Source organism: Hippichthys cyanospilos, chromosome 12, assembly GCF_059441005.1.
Source record: "Hippichthys cyanospilos isolate Australia breed blue-spotted pipefish chromosome 12, RoL_Hcya_1.0, whole genome shotgun sequence".
NCBI classification, from domain to species: Eukaryota; Metazoa; Chordata; class Actinopteri; order Syngnathiformes; family Syngnathidae; genus Hippichthys; species Hippichthys cyanospilos.
This window is the reverse complement of record NC_142380.1, coordinates 2481124-2498326: the sequence shown is the minus strand read 5'-3', so window position 1 is coordinate 2498326 and position 17203 is coordinate 2481124. Positions and strand designations below refer to the sequence as shown.

At 41.5% G+C, this 17203-nt stretch overlaps 1 protein-coding gene across 3 annotated transcripts in view; it reads right to left on the bottom strand.

Moving 5' to 3' along the window:
* Positions 1–17203, bottom strand: part of LOC148414385 (laminin subunit alpha-3) — a 59640-nt gene that overhangs the window by 13227 nt on the left and 29210 nt on the right. For 2 of the 3 annotated variants that reach the window (XM_088429665.1, XM_088429666.1), the window contains 29 exons: positions 16854–16957; positions 16624–16780; positions 15630–15793; positions 15418–15526; positions 15244–15341; positions 14348–14522; positions 13532–13658; positions 13252–13400; positions 13038–13153; positions 12359–12570; positions 12051–12255; positions 11798–11942; positions 10711–10851; positions 10474–10635; positions 9566–9667; positions 9392–9475; positions 8989–9219; positions 5649–5762; positions 4103–4221; positions 3946–4026; positions 2909–3009; positions 2762–2815; positions 2538–2689; positions 1572–1682; positions 1376–1487; positions 1145–1312; positions 843–1039; positions 644–760; positions 50–204 (listed from right to left, as the gene is read on the bottom strand). In XM_088429665.1, the coding sequence (XP_088285791.1) occupies positions 50–204; positions 644–760; positions 843–1039; positions 1145–1312; positions 1376–1487; positions 1572–1682; positions 2538–2689; positions 2762–2815; positions 2909–3009; positions 3946–4026; positions 4103–4221; positions 5649–5762; positions 8989–9219; positions 9392–9475; positions 9566–9667; positions 10474–10635; positions 10711–10851; positions 11798–11942; positions 12051–12255; positions 12359–12570; positions 13038–13153; positions 13252–13400; positions 13532–13658; positions 14348–14522; positions 15244–15341; positions 15418–15526; positions 15630–15793; positions 16624–16780; positions 16854–16957 (3962 nt within the window). Of the gene's footprint in view, positions 1–49; positions 205–643; positions 761–842; positions 1040–1144; positions 1313–1375; positions 1488–1571; positions 1683–2537; positions 2690–2761; positions 2816–2908; positions 3010–3945; positions 4027–4102; positions 4222–5648; positions 5763–8988; positions 9220–9391; positions 9476–9565; positions 9668–10473; positions 10636–10704; positions 10852–11797; positions 11943–12050; positions 12256–12358; positions 12571–13037; positions 13154–13251; positions 13401–13531; positions 13659–14347; positions 14523–15243; positions 15342–15417; positions 15527–15629; positions 15794–16623; positions 16781–16853; positions 16958–17203 lie in introns of all 3 variants that reach the window. The other variant, XM_088429667.1, reaches the window with a different exon arrangement.

Here is a 17203-nt window from a genome sequence, read left to right as displayed (position 1 = left end):
AGTATTAACAGGCTGTTAAGCTGCTCAATGCACGCTGTCATGAACCTACTCCTCCAGTTCCTTGGACAGCTTCTGGAGAGTTTTGGCATGATCCTCGGCGGACTCCACCACGTCCTCCTTGGCCGCCACTTTGGAGATCTCGTTGACCTTCTTGGTCAAGTCGGTCTTGCCGCCATCTAACTGAGCGGCCAACCTCTCGTACGCCTGCAGTAACAAGCAAATCATATTTACAGCATTCCAGTGACCTCACCCTGGCAAGTAAGAGATGCGCCGATTTTTATCTGCAGGGACTGCATGTTAGGACCTGACAGCTATCTCAAGTCGTTTATCAAACGCGAGTAATATTATTCCCATATTCCTGAGGTGTTTTTAGACCTTGGGGTGTAGTCAAGGTTCAGTCTGAACTACGTGGCCTCTCATAAGTCAGTCTTTGCCCTAAACAGATAATTCAGGTTTTTTCACGCTCAGCACTGGAGATTTGGTTACGTGTAGTGTGCAGCGTTTCTCGTGTCAAACACACCAAGGCAAGAGTACAGTACAAGACAGAAAGAACACAAATGCTAGGTTTTTTCCTCATCATGAAATAATAATTTTAATGTCGGCCATGTTGTTAAAAACGAGCGCAGGCACACTTCGCACTCACCGTTTTATTGTTGGAAAGCCCTTTGACTAAATCTTCTATTTTCTTCAGTTCATTTGCCGCCATGGCCACTTGGTCTTTGACAGTCTTGCGTTCCTTCTTTAGGTTGTTAATGCGATCCTGTGGGAAACATCTCGTTTTAGACCGAGGATTTTGCATCGGTCAAAATATTATTGCGTGCATGTCGACCGTGTGTGGTTACCAGCAGCTCCGGTACAGCCTGAGCGTTGAGTCCGTTCTGGACGTTGGCTCTCTTCACCAGCTCCGTGGCGTCCTTCAGAGACTGGTCCAGCTCTTTCAGTTTGGCGTTGTAGTCCTTCAGATGCTCTTTCAACTTTGCTGCCGAGCCCTCGTTCTGGTCCAACTGCTGAGTCAGGTTGCTCTTGATGTGGTCCAAAACTAGATAAATAAGTTGAATGTTGGTCAGATGTTCTTACTGAACTCTTACTCGTTGAGCTTCAGCCTATATTTTGATGTCAGATGGGTGCACGTGGCGTATCCTACGTTTCCTGGCCTCCTCCCTTTCCTTGTCAGCGGCAGTCTTCTGAGGCGTGAAGTTCCTGTTCTCCATCTCCTTCAGCATGCGCTGGGCGTCCTCCAGCATCTTGGCCGCGTTCTCACCGGGCTGCGTGCCCCCGCTGGAACCCGCGTCCTTCAGCTGGTCCAGCAGACCTGGAAGCACAAAGGAAATGAATGAAAGTCGTTTACATTCGAGAAACGTCTCAGGAGCTTTACCTTGGATTTTCTTGAGAAGGTTTTGAATCTCGAGATTTAAATCCTGAGCCCTCTTGTTGGTTTTTTCAACCCCGAGAACAGCTTTGTCAGCATCCAGAGCAGTCTTGTCAGCCTGAAGGTGAATAAAATTCAAACGTTTTTACACACATGCAAATGGATGCCTTTAATGAAAATCCATATATTTTTTTTAAATGACCTTGTCTTGAAGTGATTCAATATCATCAGAAAGATTCAACATGTCCTCTTCCAGCTGCTTGACTCTGGAACTTTGTCCATTCACGGTGATTCTGAATTGGTTCACCAGATTCTACGAAAACAAAGAAAGAAATGGTAAAACGTAGGGAATTTTTTAAAATACTACAAAAAACGTTATGCAAAAATAATAAAGTCATTAGAAGAAGAACAAAGTAATGCTTTTATCACTTTATAATTGTTACTTTTCATTTAGAAATTAAAAAAGTGATTTTTTTTTCATGATACAATATACAATTTTATGGTCTGGTGTAAACATAATGAAATGAACATTTTCTTTTTTTATCATGTCAATGAATTCATTTCAGATGTGAAATACAATCTAAAAAAATTGGCTTGCTTTTGTTTATTTTTTCTATCCATCTAACTAGCTAGCTATCTAGCTAGCTAGCTGGATAGAGCTAGATCTAGCTAACTAGCTATAGATTCTAGCTATGTCGCTAGCGAGCTAGATCTAGATCTATTTATCTAGCTATATCTAGAACTATTTATCTAGCTAGCTAGCTATCATAACTTAGTATATTTATTGTGCACATTTTAATTTATTTCTATTAATTTAACAATATGATTTTAAAATGTTATTAACATTGAGTATGTGACTAGAATCTTGCCCTGTCTCACTCATTTGAATTGTGGCCTGTTTTTCTGCCATTTCTCCTCTCTTTTCCCCTCAGTCTGCTATCTTCATCGTTTATAAACCAAGTTGAGGCACAGTATGAGACATAATGCACTGTGATTACTTATCGGTGATCCCATCTGAGTGATACACAGTGTGTGTGTTTGTATCACTCACCTACAGAATGAATAAGTGACACTTACAGTCACACATGAGGCATCGGGATCTATTAAATGCGTCTGGACTTGTCAAGCAGAAGCCCGCCCACTTCTTTTTTTTTTTTTTCCCTGTTACCTTGGTGTCCGATAGGGCTTGCTCCAGTTTCCTCAGCCTGTCTTGGGAGGAGGCGCCCTCGGAGGCGCTGTCCAGTTTAGTTTTGATCAGCACCAGCTGGATGTCCAACTTCTCCAAGTCTTCTAGTAAAGTCTGGGCGCAGTTATCACACTCTGAAAAAAAAAAAAAAGAAAGTTTGAACCTGGCATGACAGAAAGCTCAAGGCGAATCTCTTATTTATTCACCTTGACAGGCGTCATCCGTGTTTGTGTCTCCGGGTTCCAGTGTGTTCTTACAAACTGCACAGATAGAACATTTGGCATTTATTGAGCAACAGAAAAAAAAAATTACCCGTCACTAAACATAAATTGTACTGTTAAATGGAGCGTCACCTCCTGTCCTGGGATCACAAGTGTTTCCATTTCCAAAACAATTACAAGGCCGACAGTTTCCTCCTGGAACCAGAGGGTCGCCATAGAAACCCGGAGCGCACCTGTAAGAAAGTAGAAATCAATGAGTTAGAATCAAGAGTAGAAATCTATCACACAGATTTTTAGAGCAGTATAAAAGCAAGTATTTACATAACTGTAAATCAGTAACTTCAGATTTTTATTTTTATTTTTTTTTAATACCGTCCAAAATAGTACAAGCACAACATCACCGTTAATCATAAAACATTACTATTAAATTAATAGATTAATATTAGATTACAGTTAGTTAATAGTTTTATCATTAATAGTATTAATATTTTCACGGGCCGAATTTAACTCATTTGCAGGTCAGAACCGGCCCGCGGGCCACAGGTTTGACACCTCCCCCTTTCGCTTGTTTCATTGATTAAATCAAACAAAATGTCATTTTTCACTGTGTATTGCAAAACCATTTTTACTAACCAATTACTTATGTTATTACTTACTTATTACTTCAGTATTGTTTGGAACGTCAGTGGTTTAATCATCGTTTTCCAAAGCGATTGAAGACAATCGTTAACGATTGCGCTTTCATGAAAGACTGCAAAAATCAGACAATAATTCTTGCTGAGAGGAAGAACTCAGAAAATTTGGACAACTTTAAGTTAAACACCAGCTCGAAAAGCTTCATCATTAAAATACTTGATTAACTTGACCAATCGATTACTCGTCGATTAATCGATTAATTTAGCCAGCTCTGGTCACGACCACGACTCAGCATGTGAACATCACATGACCAAAGCAGATGAATCATGATTGGTCACGGAAGACGATGTGTTGTTGTTTTTTTTGCACATATTACTTGTGCATGAAAAATAACTATTAAATATAGACAAAATTGGCTATTTTTACTGCTGAAAATGCTAAATAAGACCATAAACAAAACAGACACATACTCATTTTTTAAAATGGCTATCAATTTTCCGTGGATTTTTCTAATTTGTGAACCTTTCACTTACTTCTCACATTTGTCTCCAGTGTATCCTGTTCTGCAAATGCACTGAAAGTCTCCATAGATTTCTCTGCAAGCTACTGCAAAGCTAGAAGTGCCACACATGTTATGTCACCATCCCTCCAAAAAAAAATCCAATTATTCCTTTGTTTTTCCAAACGTACCTGTTTGAGGCCGTTCTGAAAGGGCAGGGGCACAGCTGACACGTCCTCTGAGCTGCGTTACCATAGTAACCTTCTTTGCAGTATTCACATTTGTCTCCAGCTGTGTTGTATCGGCAATTCTGAGAAAAACATCGAAGGTTGAAAAAAATGAAACTTGCAAGATGAACCTCGGCGGACCATCAAGTCTTTTCTTCCCAACGAGGGAGGGGACACACGGCGGGCGTCTCCGCCGCTACGTCGTTGGCGAGAATGCGTTTGATGTCGGTTTGACTTGAGCAAGGGCGGCGCACGCGCGCCAACGCAGGCCCGGTCTTGCATGACCGTAACATAATGGAGATGTTTGCCATGTTCAAATGTGCACAGGCTCATCCTCCCTTCAAGGAGAAAAAAAACACCACGCCACTGGAAATATTTGTGGTGATGGAAAAAAAAAAACACAAAATAGATGGAAAAACATCTAATTGTTTTATATTTTAAAAAAAATGACAGGACCAAACTGCAAAAAAAAAGTTGCATTTTCTACTTTTGTTTCTAAACCTTTATTGAGCACTTATTTCACATTTTACTCAGAGTGAGAGAGACCGAAAACCAAAAATATTCTGTTGCTAATAAACTGACTCTTCGGAGAACATGACTAAAAAAAGATGCCCTAAAGGAAAAAAAAAAAATATATATATATATATATTTTTTTTCATTATTATTTTTTTTAAATTTTATTTTATTTTATTTTTAAAAAAATCATACAAATTAAGTTAACTTAGTGATATAAAACAATACATAAAGAGTCTAATAATAAAATGACACCAAAAGGGATTAAAAATGAAGTTATTACTGTTCGAGAATTTACAGAATATTTTCAATTTTTAGTAATAAAATATTTAAAATTATTATTGGGACTACCAAATTGATCAAATAAGATTCAAAAGGATTGAACATTCATTCAACATTGCATTATTATTATTTATTTATAGTGCAAATTATATTTAAAGGACAACATTTTGTTATCTGCTGATAGTAAATCAAAGACTATAACTAATCCTTACATTTTTCTATATAGTACAGTAAATATAGGAAAACAAAATGTTCACCATCTAAATAGCTCGTAACCAATGTTATCCAAAGCAGCCATTTTTTAAACAAAATGAATCAAGTGATATTTCATAAATAACAAAATCAACAATTGGGCGTGAATAACTTTGAGTGCTAATGTACAATATGCCAATTGATGGAAATGAATTTGATGAAAATTTAGAGCCAGCCTTATATTTGCGTCCACTGTTGCGTCCATTTTGTCTCATCAAGACAGCAAAGGTAATCGAGTGATAAATAGCACATGAGACATCATTGAAATGGCCGGTATGTCCTCTACCAAGCACTTAAATGAGAAGCTCCAAATGACTCAAAAGCTATAGACCAAAAAAGTGTCCCTGTGGACACAAATATCCAGTATGGATCTCAGGGGGTTATAGTGTGTCAAATGAAGGACTTTTTAGGAATTGGATCATTAAATGTAATGGAGTATTGAAGTAATGTGAGTGCAGCTCACCAGACACCTCCCGGTCCAGTCCTCGCACTCGTCCGCCAGCCCGTTGCAATTACAGCGAACGCACCGACCCAGGTATGGCCCGCTGCCATCTCGAAAGTATCCGGGGGAGCATTTCTGTCAACGAGAAGAACTTTTATTACAGTCAGGCCAACTTGAGACTTTGAATGCAGCAAAGATTTTTTTTCATCGCGGCGCATTTTTGTGGGATAAATGTAAAAGCTCTGATATGGAGACGCCCAACTGAACTTGAGGAAACATTAACTGACAAGAGCGCGGCCTTTGCGCTTTTGCCAGATAAACAAACACACCTTAAGCCGCATCTTTTACCTCAATCTGATTCCCGGCCGATTCGTCACCGACAGACGGCGAGCGGACCGCCTGTCCGCCGTCGCCCCCCTCCCCATTTAACCGCGGGTACTCCAGCCACTGGTCCGCCTGCTGTCTCAAACGCCACCTGCCGTGCCGGGTTCGAGAGGCCCCACCCGGGCCGGGCCTGCTGCCGGCCCAGCACAGCCCGATCAGACACCCCCACAGCACGCAGTGCCGTGCCATCCAGCTATCTGACATTCCTGACGTTAAGTCCGTGTGAAATAACGCCCCGCTATCCCCTGCTTCGGCCTCTTAAACACACACGCGCACAATGAGGACACGCCCCATCGCCGACTGACTGTACGGAGACGCGCAAGCGCACGCATGCGGATGTAAACGTGTGCGCTCTCGTTCATTTTACATGTTTCCCCTCTCGCGTGTACCCGCACACCCAAACGCATTCTCATATATATATATATACACTGTATGTATGTATATAATTTTTTCATTCAATTTTAACATTTAAAAATGATATAAATTGCAGATGAATACATAAGTCATCGACATTTTTAAGTACTTTTTAAAGTCAAGTTTATTTGTATAGAATCAGCACAGTGTCAAAGGGCTTCAAAGGTGAAACAGGAGCCATACAGAACATCCTAAATACACAGCAGCATCCCCTGAACCGAGCTCCCTGGAGGGGAAGGAAAAACTCAAAAACCCCATCTGGGGAAAATAAGAAACCTTCAGAAGGGATTGCAGGTGGGAGGAGCCCCATTCCAGGCTCAACAGATTGCACTAGCTGCCGAGTGCAAAAATAACACACTGTGCCATATCGGGCAGGAAGTGTTAAACATTTCATCAAAACATTAGACGTTTTCTCATTTGAATTCTTCCAAGTAAGCAGCTTTTGCTCGGATAACAGCTTTGCACATCTTAGCATTTTCTCAGTCGGCTTTATGATGCGGCTGAGGCTTTACGAACTGGAACAACTTTCCTTTTATAACCGTGCGTTATCAAGAGTTCAAAGCTTGAATTTCTTGACTTTTGAATGTGTGTGAGCCCATGGTTTCCAAACGTCTGACTGGCTTTGTATGCACGCGAGTACGATTTGTGTTGTACAATTTTCAGACTCCCTCAGACAGTAGAGTCACATCTGAATCACAGTGTGCAAACACACACGCATACACTTTTGGGTGTGTCTGCTGGACTTTCAGACACACACACACACACACAAATACACATTTAAATCGTAGGTGTTAAGAGTGCAAACGCGATCAAACAAACTCATTTATGACTAAGACTGAGGCAAGGTGAGGTTTCCACACATGTAGACACAACTTCCTCTAAATGGCCCAAATTAACCCTTGTGGCATTATAATACAAATTATGGAAATTCCTTTTATTTTTCTATGATATATTAAAAGAATCAATAGGCAAAATAAAACAAGAGGGAGCAGCATTTCCATTAGATGCTTAAAATATGTAAAATTTCAAAATGCAACCATTCAGACATTTCAATGTGATTGCAGCTGGACATGCGGGATTTTGTGTCCAAAAATAATCATTGTACAAATTTTGGACCATATAAAAGCGTTATAACTACAATTTTTGAGATGCGTTTTCATAGGATTTATGACATTGATTTTCTTGTGATTTTTGCACCATTCCATTGAGCAGCGGTCAAACTATGTCAGCAAACAGAAAATTCTTTGTTGACTTGTGTTTCACCTCCAGACAGTAGGTGGTGGTAGAGACCAGTTAAAGTGTCATCATCACTTCACAGGCTACAAAAACAAGACTATACCATTTTTCAATTTTTTGCGGGTGTTAATACATTTAACCTATATATGTACGCATAAAACTGATGCCACTGAACAATTTGAGTGGCTGAAGGAAAAAAATACTCAAAAATAACTTGAATTATTACCCCTTTAAAAGCATTTACAAAATTAGGGGAAAAATGCAATGGACGCACAAGAGTTAAAGGCATTTTCATTTTCATCCGTTTGCTATGCTGCTTGTCCTCATTGAGTTTACGAGTGAGATGGAGCCAATCCCATGTGACTTGTACAGATTTTTCCGGACTTCGGACTCTGAGGCAGACATGCTCACCACTATCTCAGCAGAATACCCTCATATGCAGGACTGGAAAACAATCAGAAAACCTCAACAAAGAGCCCCACAGACAAGATGGAATGCATGTCTAAAATAAAGACTTAAGGCACGAAACCCCTTTTTTTTTCTTAAACAACGGAATGCCGTTCCCATCTGTATGAGATGTAGCCAGGCGGTGATCCTGGCTTTATCATGGCAAATATTATGTCTGCGTGACTGCGCATTTCATTTGCTCGTCGCCTGAGGCCACACAGTTTAGGCCGGCTGGTTATTTTCCAGCGGCGCATTCCGCCCAAGTCTCCTCAGCTGATGACTTTGGCCCGCGGGCAAAAAGGGTGCAATGTTTAGTTCGGGCGTGTCGGGACAACCTTAGAAGGAGGGCCCGCTTCTCCAAGGTGACACAACGCTATTTCACTCAACAACTAGGGAGGAGCTCCTCCCCGTTTCGTCCAAATAGAAGATATTTGGAAACGGGGACGGCTGTCATGCGTAGCAACACAAATGCAGTGGAACTGCTCAAGATGAAAAATGATCACGCTAAAAAGTCAGAAAAAAAAACGTTAAAAGCAGTCATGACCTCAGCATGGTTAGAGAGATAATCTGAGCGTTGTGCTTTTTCTTTGGCTTCCCCGCAACTGAAGATGCCGAAAAAGTAAAAGGTGAGGGAGCAATTGCAAAGCTTGGACACAAAAATGCAACTTAACCGCCACTCAAGAAACTAGACTCGGAAACTAAACCTGGAGCAAAATTTGGCTGCGGCATGAAAATGAAGCGAAAGTAGGAAAACCGCTTCGGGCGTGACGTTTTCACAACGCGTCACCGAAAACCTGAGCGTGACTTGAAAAACCACCGTATTTTCCGCACTATAATGGATTCTAAAAAAAAATTGATAGCTACAGCTATTTTCACTGACCTGACAGGAGTCCCCGGTGAACTGAGGAGGGCAGGAGCAGACCTCCACGTTGTTCCCGGGACCCCCGGTCCCCGTATGCGTGGCTTCCTCCAAGCCCACCTGGCCCAGACTAAGTCGCTGGCTCTGCGTAAAGTACAAGGCTCGGATCCTCAGACGCGCTAGATCCGCCAGGACCATCATTAGCTCTTCTCTGGTCACGGGCCTGTTGGTACTCGCGTGGCGCCAGTTTCCCTGTGAAGTGGCGATAGGTGGACAAAAGTATTGGGACACTGCTGAATTGTCGATTGTGACCCTTTCACAACCATTTGAAAGCTATAAATCTGATTTAAGTGTAGAGAGTGAATTGAAAATGGACCCGAAGAGCTTTAGAATTCAGAAGAAATAGCCGTTTGGTTTTGATTACCTCCACAAGATGGACTCGGCCTTGATACAGTCTGTCTGGCAGCTGGACTTGAGGAGCTAAATGGACCAGTGTCATATCCTTACTCTGGAGCGAAAACATGGAAATGTTTGCAAACGATATATCGTCAAAAGAACAATATTGAAGGATGAGAATCGGAAATTGGACTTTGCATACAGTCAGAAGGACGTCGGGGGTTCTGTCTAGCAGAAGCATTCCCTCACTGGGAATGCCAAACGATTTGGCCTGGTAGGTGAGGAAACCACCATAAGATGACACCTTGGACCACAAAAATAAAGAAATAAATCATATTTTTCATAAATATCCCGATAGAAATGATGACCTCCCCATTGAAAGTCCAACAGAATGATTTTTATTGTTTTTTCTTTGGTTTAAATGTAATTTTTGTTTTAAAGTCATTGCATGTTGGTAAAGGAGCCCAATTGCTTTTTTTGCAACTTATTTACTCACGTACTTACTTCATATGCATTTAAAAAAATGCTCAATATTTGAAGATTAAATATTTGAAATGCATATTTTACTTACTTTCTTATTTGATTGCTTGCTTACTTATTTAAAAATTAATTTTAAAAACGCACAATATTTTGAGAGTAAATTATTGAGGTGCATGTTTTTACTTACTGAAAACTAATTTTAAAAATGCACAATATTTTGACAGTAGAATGAAATTTCTATAGTGAAGTACATCTTTTTTACTTCTTTGCGTACTTAAAATTCATTTAAAAAAATATTCAAAAATGCACAAGATCTTGAAAGTAAATTATTGAAGTGCATATTTTTACTTGCTTGAAGTAAAAAAAGAGTACAATAAAATAAAAAGTAAAATAAAAAGTACAATATTTTGAGAGTAAATTCCTAAAGTGCATATTTTAACTTATATATTTACTGTAACCTATTTTTAAAAATGCACAATATTTTGAGAGTACATTTACTAAATTTCAAATTATTTATATGTTTAATTATTTATTGGTGCATATTTTTTAATTAAAAAAAATCAAATCAGTATGCAGTAAATTTGCTTTAGTTATTGCTGAAACATGAAGTGATTTGTGCATTGGACTCACCCTGTCTCCCCGGTATGAAGCCGGCGCAACCCAGTGCAGAGCTTGAACGGAAGGAGGAAGCTCCTGAACATCTGCCACCACGGTGTTACTGGCCACGTTCAACACGGACGCAACCTCTCGCCGCTCAGAACTTTCCAGCCTCCAGCCACGCATGTCCACAAACTAACGCGGCAAACACCAAAGTCAACTAATTATTTATGACTTTTTTTTATGATTTTGAGGTTTAATGACGCTGACCTTCCCTCTGCGTTTTCTGGAGCTGAGACACTTGTCAGTGGCTCCAAAGCAGAAGCAACTGGTGCACCCATTAATGTTGGACGGGTCAAAGTAGAAGGAGCCGTCCCGACATGCGTCGCACCTGACGCCGGCTACATTTTTCTACAGACATATGGAGGGAAACGGGGAGAGGGTAAAGGGTGGAGGGTAATATAGTATGCACCAGGCCCTCCTTGGGCAAACTACGGCCCGGGGGCCATATGGGGCCCGTTATGCTTTTTAATCCGGCCAATCATGAAGAGTGTGATAATGTCCTGAAGGATAGCGGATGTTTCAGTGTTTTAAAAAAAAAAAAATCAGCTGTAAGAGTCATTTCAATAATTAGTTGAATACAAGAGACTTGAATAACACTGTTGTAATGCTTTTGTAATTTTTCTATCGAAATTTAAGCACGTTTTCTCACATTTTTTTTCTCTTATGAGGTGGATTATCAAAAGACGACATCCATCTGCTCCTGGTACGGCCCTTTTTGTTGATATGTGGCAAAATGATTGTGGCAAAAACCTTTGTGGTTCTTAACTCCTTCAGTGCCATGGACGAGAATTCTTGTCTTTAAAATATTAATAACAATAACAAATGATAAAATTCTCATCAAACATGTTTTTTTATGGAGAGTCGCTGACACCCTTGACTAATGCTGACCTAATAGACGCCAATTGAGCACTGTAGTGATAACTTTGACCATTGGATGGCAGTGTTTACACAACTACAACACAGCTATTCAAAGTAAGGAATGGAAGTCAGTCTTTCATATGATACTACCTATATTCACATAGACATAACTCACAATATTCTGTTGGCCTTGAAAGATGAGTGAAAATAAAAAATATTTTGGCTCTCTAGAGGTTTCCTTTTCCGATAACGCTTGGCACTAAAGGAGTTAAGTGGGGGTTACACGTAGTATCCTTGTGGTTTTATGAAAGCATTTCAAGGGGGAGGTGAGATCTTAACAGGGTCTGGTTAATCCAAGGGACCTGAAGCGATGTTTTTATAATTATAATTAATCGATGGGAGAAAAAGTGAGAAATTAAATGGTTTGTCCTTTTACCTTGCAGAGACACTTCCCCGTGTCGGGATGACACACGTCAGGCGTGACTCCGCCTTGCTCGCAGTCGCAAGGGACGCAATCGGGAAAACGGTAATAACCTGCAGCGCATCGATCGCATCGGCGTCCGCCAATCCTGGGCTTGCAGCTAAATTTTATTGCACACAAAAACAAATACTCTTAATCACAAGGGAGGAGGACGAAACCACTAAAAATGACTGGTCGGAGACAACCCTTGACAAAACAATCCAAATACCCGCACTGTCCGGTGACGCGGTGGCAGCCGGGCCCGGCGTCGGGTCGCAGGCCGTTCCTGGAGCAGTCGCAACCCTCGCAGCCCAACAGGGGATGATAACTGAACGTCTGGTTCTGACACACCTCGCATGCCGGCCTGACGGTCTGCGGCGGGCACAAGCAACGGCCCGTCACCTCGTCGCACAGCCGGCGGCCGCACTCGCACGCTGCAGAAAAAGACAATTACTTGGAGAGCACAGATAGGGCTCCGTTGCCACGTTGCAGGTATTTCATACTACATTTGTGTCTATATATTAGTATTTGACTTACGTCTGCAATAGGGGAAACCATAGTAGCCCGTGGCACACTTTGTACACCTCTGGCCGATAACATGAGTCCTGCAGGGACATTGTCCTCCAGCTGGGTCACACACGGATCCGGTGGAGCCAAATTGGTCACAATCACAAGGAAGAGCTCCGTCGTTATAAAAAGCCACCAGAGAGCGGGCCGAGTCACTGCAGAATTGGGAAGCTGTTTTGGGGCTGAGGAAATATGAAAGAGTTTTATATTACCTCAGAAGCATTTTGGCAGAGGATTACATGAAAAGTTTGATTTAAATTTAAAGTGCTGCCAAGTCAGATCTAAACGGTTTGAGCTCACCTGAAACGTTGAGGATTTGATGGATGTCTAAGCAAAAATTTATGTTCATCTTTTTGTGTGTTGCATCATTAATGTGCGCAGTTTCCTCAACATTCTAAGGGGCTATCCTTGGAAGAATATCTTAGGATTTTTTATTTCAAAAACTAGAGCTAGGTAGCAGATGTTAAAATCACCCCAAGGGGGCGCTAGCTAATTGGACAAACTGCTTTTTCAGACCACAGGGTGGTCTTATTGTTAAAGCTTAATATACAAACAAAAAAGGTGTACAAATTCAATATTAAATAAGAAGTTTAAAATGTTTCAAATGCTACAAAGTGTCATTTCAAGTTGATTGAAAAGAACCACCTACTCAATAAAGAAGCCTTCTCCGCGGCACTGCTGGATGAAAAGTGTTGACTTGTCTCGAGGTTCGTCTCTCAGGAGATCTGGAGCGTAACGACTCTCGGGAATCAGCAATAAATGATCCTATACAGAAGAGTGAAAAAAAATGAGGCATAACCTTCACTTATTAACTGTAATAATGACGACAAGTGCTGTAAAAAGTAGATGAGTTAACCACCGACCAGAATGAGCGTTTTATGAGACGGTACAATGACAGAGATGCTCGGCGGCTGCCAAGCTTGTCGGGTGAAGTCGAGAACGGTGCGCCCGTCGGCGACCAGCGCATCCCTGCAGCCCGACACCAAAGGGCAGAAGGTCGCGTTTATGGAACCTGCGAGAAGGCCACAGGGTGCTTTTGAGGAACGGACGAGAGGACGACAAGCCAAGACTATACGACGAAGCGAAGCTTAAAAACAGACCTCCGCCTCCCAAAAACAATATTTGAATGTTAGCTAATCTTACCTTTCCAGTTATAGCCAGCATCCACTCGGACTTCCACAGGAAAGGAAACATGCTCCGGCTGACGATAATGTAAAACAAGCACATATCTGCCAGGGAGGGGCACCTTGGGAATGAAGCTTATCTCCGTCTAAAGAGATAAAAAGACAAAGCCTATTAAAGGGGTCGTAACATGAAAAGTCGACTTTTTCTGAGCTTTTAACCGTGTTCCAATGTTGAATTATCACCCTAAACTCCCTAAAAGTATTATTTTCCTTCATTGATGCATTTCTAAGCTTATTCTTCGCTCTCACGGCGGCCCCACCCGTGCAGATGAAAATGCCTTGAAGTCTGCTTATGACGACAGAAGCAATTCGCAACTTCCTGCACTTCCTGAAAATACACATAGACCTTATCCACGTCTTTTAGTTTTGTTTTGGTTCTGGTGCGGAGCTGAGGAGGAGAGATTTTGCACCGAGTCAGCCAAGTAAACAGCAACGTTTCATTTACTAGCTACAATCATTTAACGCAGTTGGACAGTCAACGTCAATAGTAAATAATTCACCCGTGGGTGGAACTATTGTTATTGATTACTGCGTTCCCAGGGTAACTGATTTGAAAGAAGGAATACTTTTTAGCGAGAGCGGTATTGCATTTTAATGTCAGTAAAATGCCTGTTTTTGGCCCTTTTATTCATGCTGATTGAGCTGTAAAACGGGCACGGCACGGTAAGAGGAAATGAGTCGTTTACTTCCTGGTTGGAAGTAAATTGACACATGTGAAAGCTAAGTAAAATGACATGTGACCCAATCAGATGGACAAGGTGTCTTTGTGTGATACCTGAGGGTATTTGAGTAGGATCTTGTCCCCATGAAGGGATAAATCTGACTGTCGTCTCTGCCGCCAGTCTGTGTTGTCTTCTTGTTGGCGAGCAGCGTTGAGCTTGCCGTCACGGGCCGCGTACAAAACCCATCCTGGAGAAGGCTTGTCCAAGTGGCTCAAAATACAGTGCTGACTAGAACCATAAAAAAAAAGACATCTAAATGAGGTAACGTACATGTACTGTACATGTTTTTAATAGTGGACGTTTGTTTTTGGTCCATATCTTTTAACCGATTCCAGCTACTAAGCTACTAACTCCCAGTGTGCTCATTTGAGGACATCCTGGGGTTTCTAATAATGTCTCAAAATGGACACAACAGTTCTCAAATGAAAGGGCTGAGTCTCAGGTGGATATGGAAAAACTCCAGAATTTTCAGGAAAACAAAGATGATCCAATTAGAATGCGTTGCACACAAAACCTTACAAAAATATGTACCGTACTTTGAGAAGTTTGAAAACAAACCGTTTAAAGTTTAAATCCAAACGCATTGAACTTGAAAGTTAAAAACATGAACACAGTACTTGGACAGTGATTCATTTGCATTCTGCTAGAGGGCGCTACCGTACCATTTTTTGGTACTTTACCATAGTCGAGAAACACTGTGAATCTTTCTCTTGACTTTCTAACCAGCCCGCACAATAAACACAATGACGGGTGCAAAACACGAAAGTCTATTAAATTTAACAGAAAAAAACAAAACAAAACAGAATTTGGCCTGTACCTGTATCTGTGTTTTCTCATATGAGGAGAACAACAAGAACAAAATTATACCCCAACCCTTAAAACTTGATTATGAACAGTTAGGTCATTTACGGCAACATCTGCTTCCAGCTAAGACAAATTTCAGGGTTACCTGTCTTCGGTGAAGCGACCGTGAGTGGAGATGCACAGCACCTTGGCTTCCACATACTCCATGGAGAAGTCCTTCGCAGGAACCGCAAACACTTTATGCTGCACACAGACGCGTTGTCGTCTCAGCTTCTAACAAAACCGAGATGGCCGTCCTGCAAAAATGCGTCTCGCTCACCAGCAGGAAGGAGGCGGTGGACGTCTGTAGCAGAAGTTCCGTCCTGTGAGCGAGCTGCAGCACGGCCACCCGATTCCTGCTGTCCACCGACACACTCCGGCACAAAAAGCTGCACAGAGCATCATCATCGATGGAGTTCAATAATGTCAATTCGAAATATGTAAACTAGATTTTTGTCTTTAAATGGCTAAAATGAAACGTGCGAGACTCACCTGTAGTCGCAACTATAAATGTTGGCTCGGACTCGTATCTGTCCGCCATGCTGGACACCAACCAGGATGTTGACGTTCTGGACACTGTCCACTTTGCTTGCGTACTCCAGGATGAGAGCATGAAGTCCGGGTTGAGGCACGCGCAGACTGAGCTGCAGCTGGGACTGGTGGACACACAGTAAGGGACAGACGAGTTGCTCAAAAGACAAATTTGAAGCATCAAAAAAGACAAGTGGAAATTGGATTTTTTTAATTGTTTGTTTTCCAACAGTTGGATCTCTGCATCAAGTGTGAAAATGAAAAAATAGTAATAATATTCCACTTGCCTATTACCAAAACGTGTCTTCTGTACTTCTGCCCCTTATTTTTATGTAATAGTGATATTGATTTCGATAACTGCTCTTGCAATGAGTTTCTCTGCTCAAGACTTGGAAGCAAGGCCAATTCAAGATCCAAAGCCATTTTCAACCGCTGAATGGAAAAAAAACAGCATTTTGGAAGAAAACATGGGATCAATTTAACCCAACTTACTGTATTGTTCTGAAAGTTTTGTATAAAACAAGCCAGGATGTTAGGTCAAATTGACCCAAGTATTTTTTCAGCTCTTTATCATCAAATAAAGGCTGATGCATTTTTGGAAGCCTGGAGAAAACCCACACAGGCATGGGGAGAACATGCAAACTTTACACAGGAGCTGGAATTGAACTTGGGTCTCCGAAATGTGAGGCAGATATGCTATCCACTGCTCCACCGAGACGCCCTTTATTCAGGGTGTCTTGTACAAAATAACCACGTTTTGAATGTTGGGTCAAACTCTCAAAAAGAACATTCTTCACGACAGGAAAAAAAATGTAAAAAAAGCAACATAATGCTTCATCCTTTGGTATTTAGATGAAAGCATGCCTCAGAAATGTTATTGAGACCACTTAGAAACTTTTAAATCTGTAAAAAAGCAGGAATCATAAACTGCATGAAAAAAAAAAAGACACGAAACCTGCGTGCCATGCAGGTGAACCATGTCGGGGTGATCTGGGGTGAGCCGGCGCACGCGCGCCCGCCTCCTTTTGCGGGCCCTCCTGCTCGAGAGGCTTCCCTGCGACGCCAAAGCGGAGGCGAACGCATCCGTGGCCACGTGCTTGTACAGCAGACAGCTGGGAGACACAAACAGCCACATAAAAATTCAGCTAGCTCATATGAATGAAAATAAAGAGAGTATCCACTCACTTTGGATTCCTCTGTGGCGGGGGCACATATGTGCAGGGCTCTGTGACGTCTTCTCGTAACAGGGCCGCCTCATAATAATCTTGGGGCAGCAGGACCAAGTAGTCCTGAAGAGCAAGAGACATGGCAAAATATTTTATGAAAGACAACGCAGGCCCAAAAAGTATTGGGATATTTACTATTTTATGTCGGTAAATTCGTAAATAGGGAAAGCGCTGTAGTTTTTCAAAAGGGAAAATGAATGTGAGTTTCTTTTAAATATTAAAATATGCATTTGAATGTTTGTTAGCATTATTTGTAGTAATAGTAATAGGACTTGTAAAGGATGGGGGAATACCACCATGGCCGGTCCT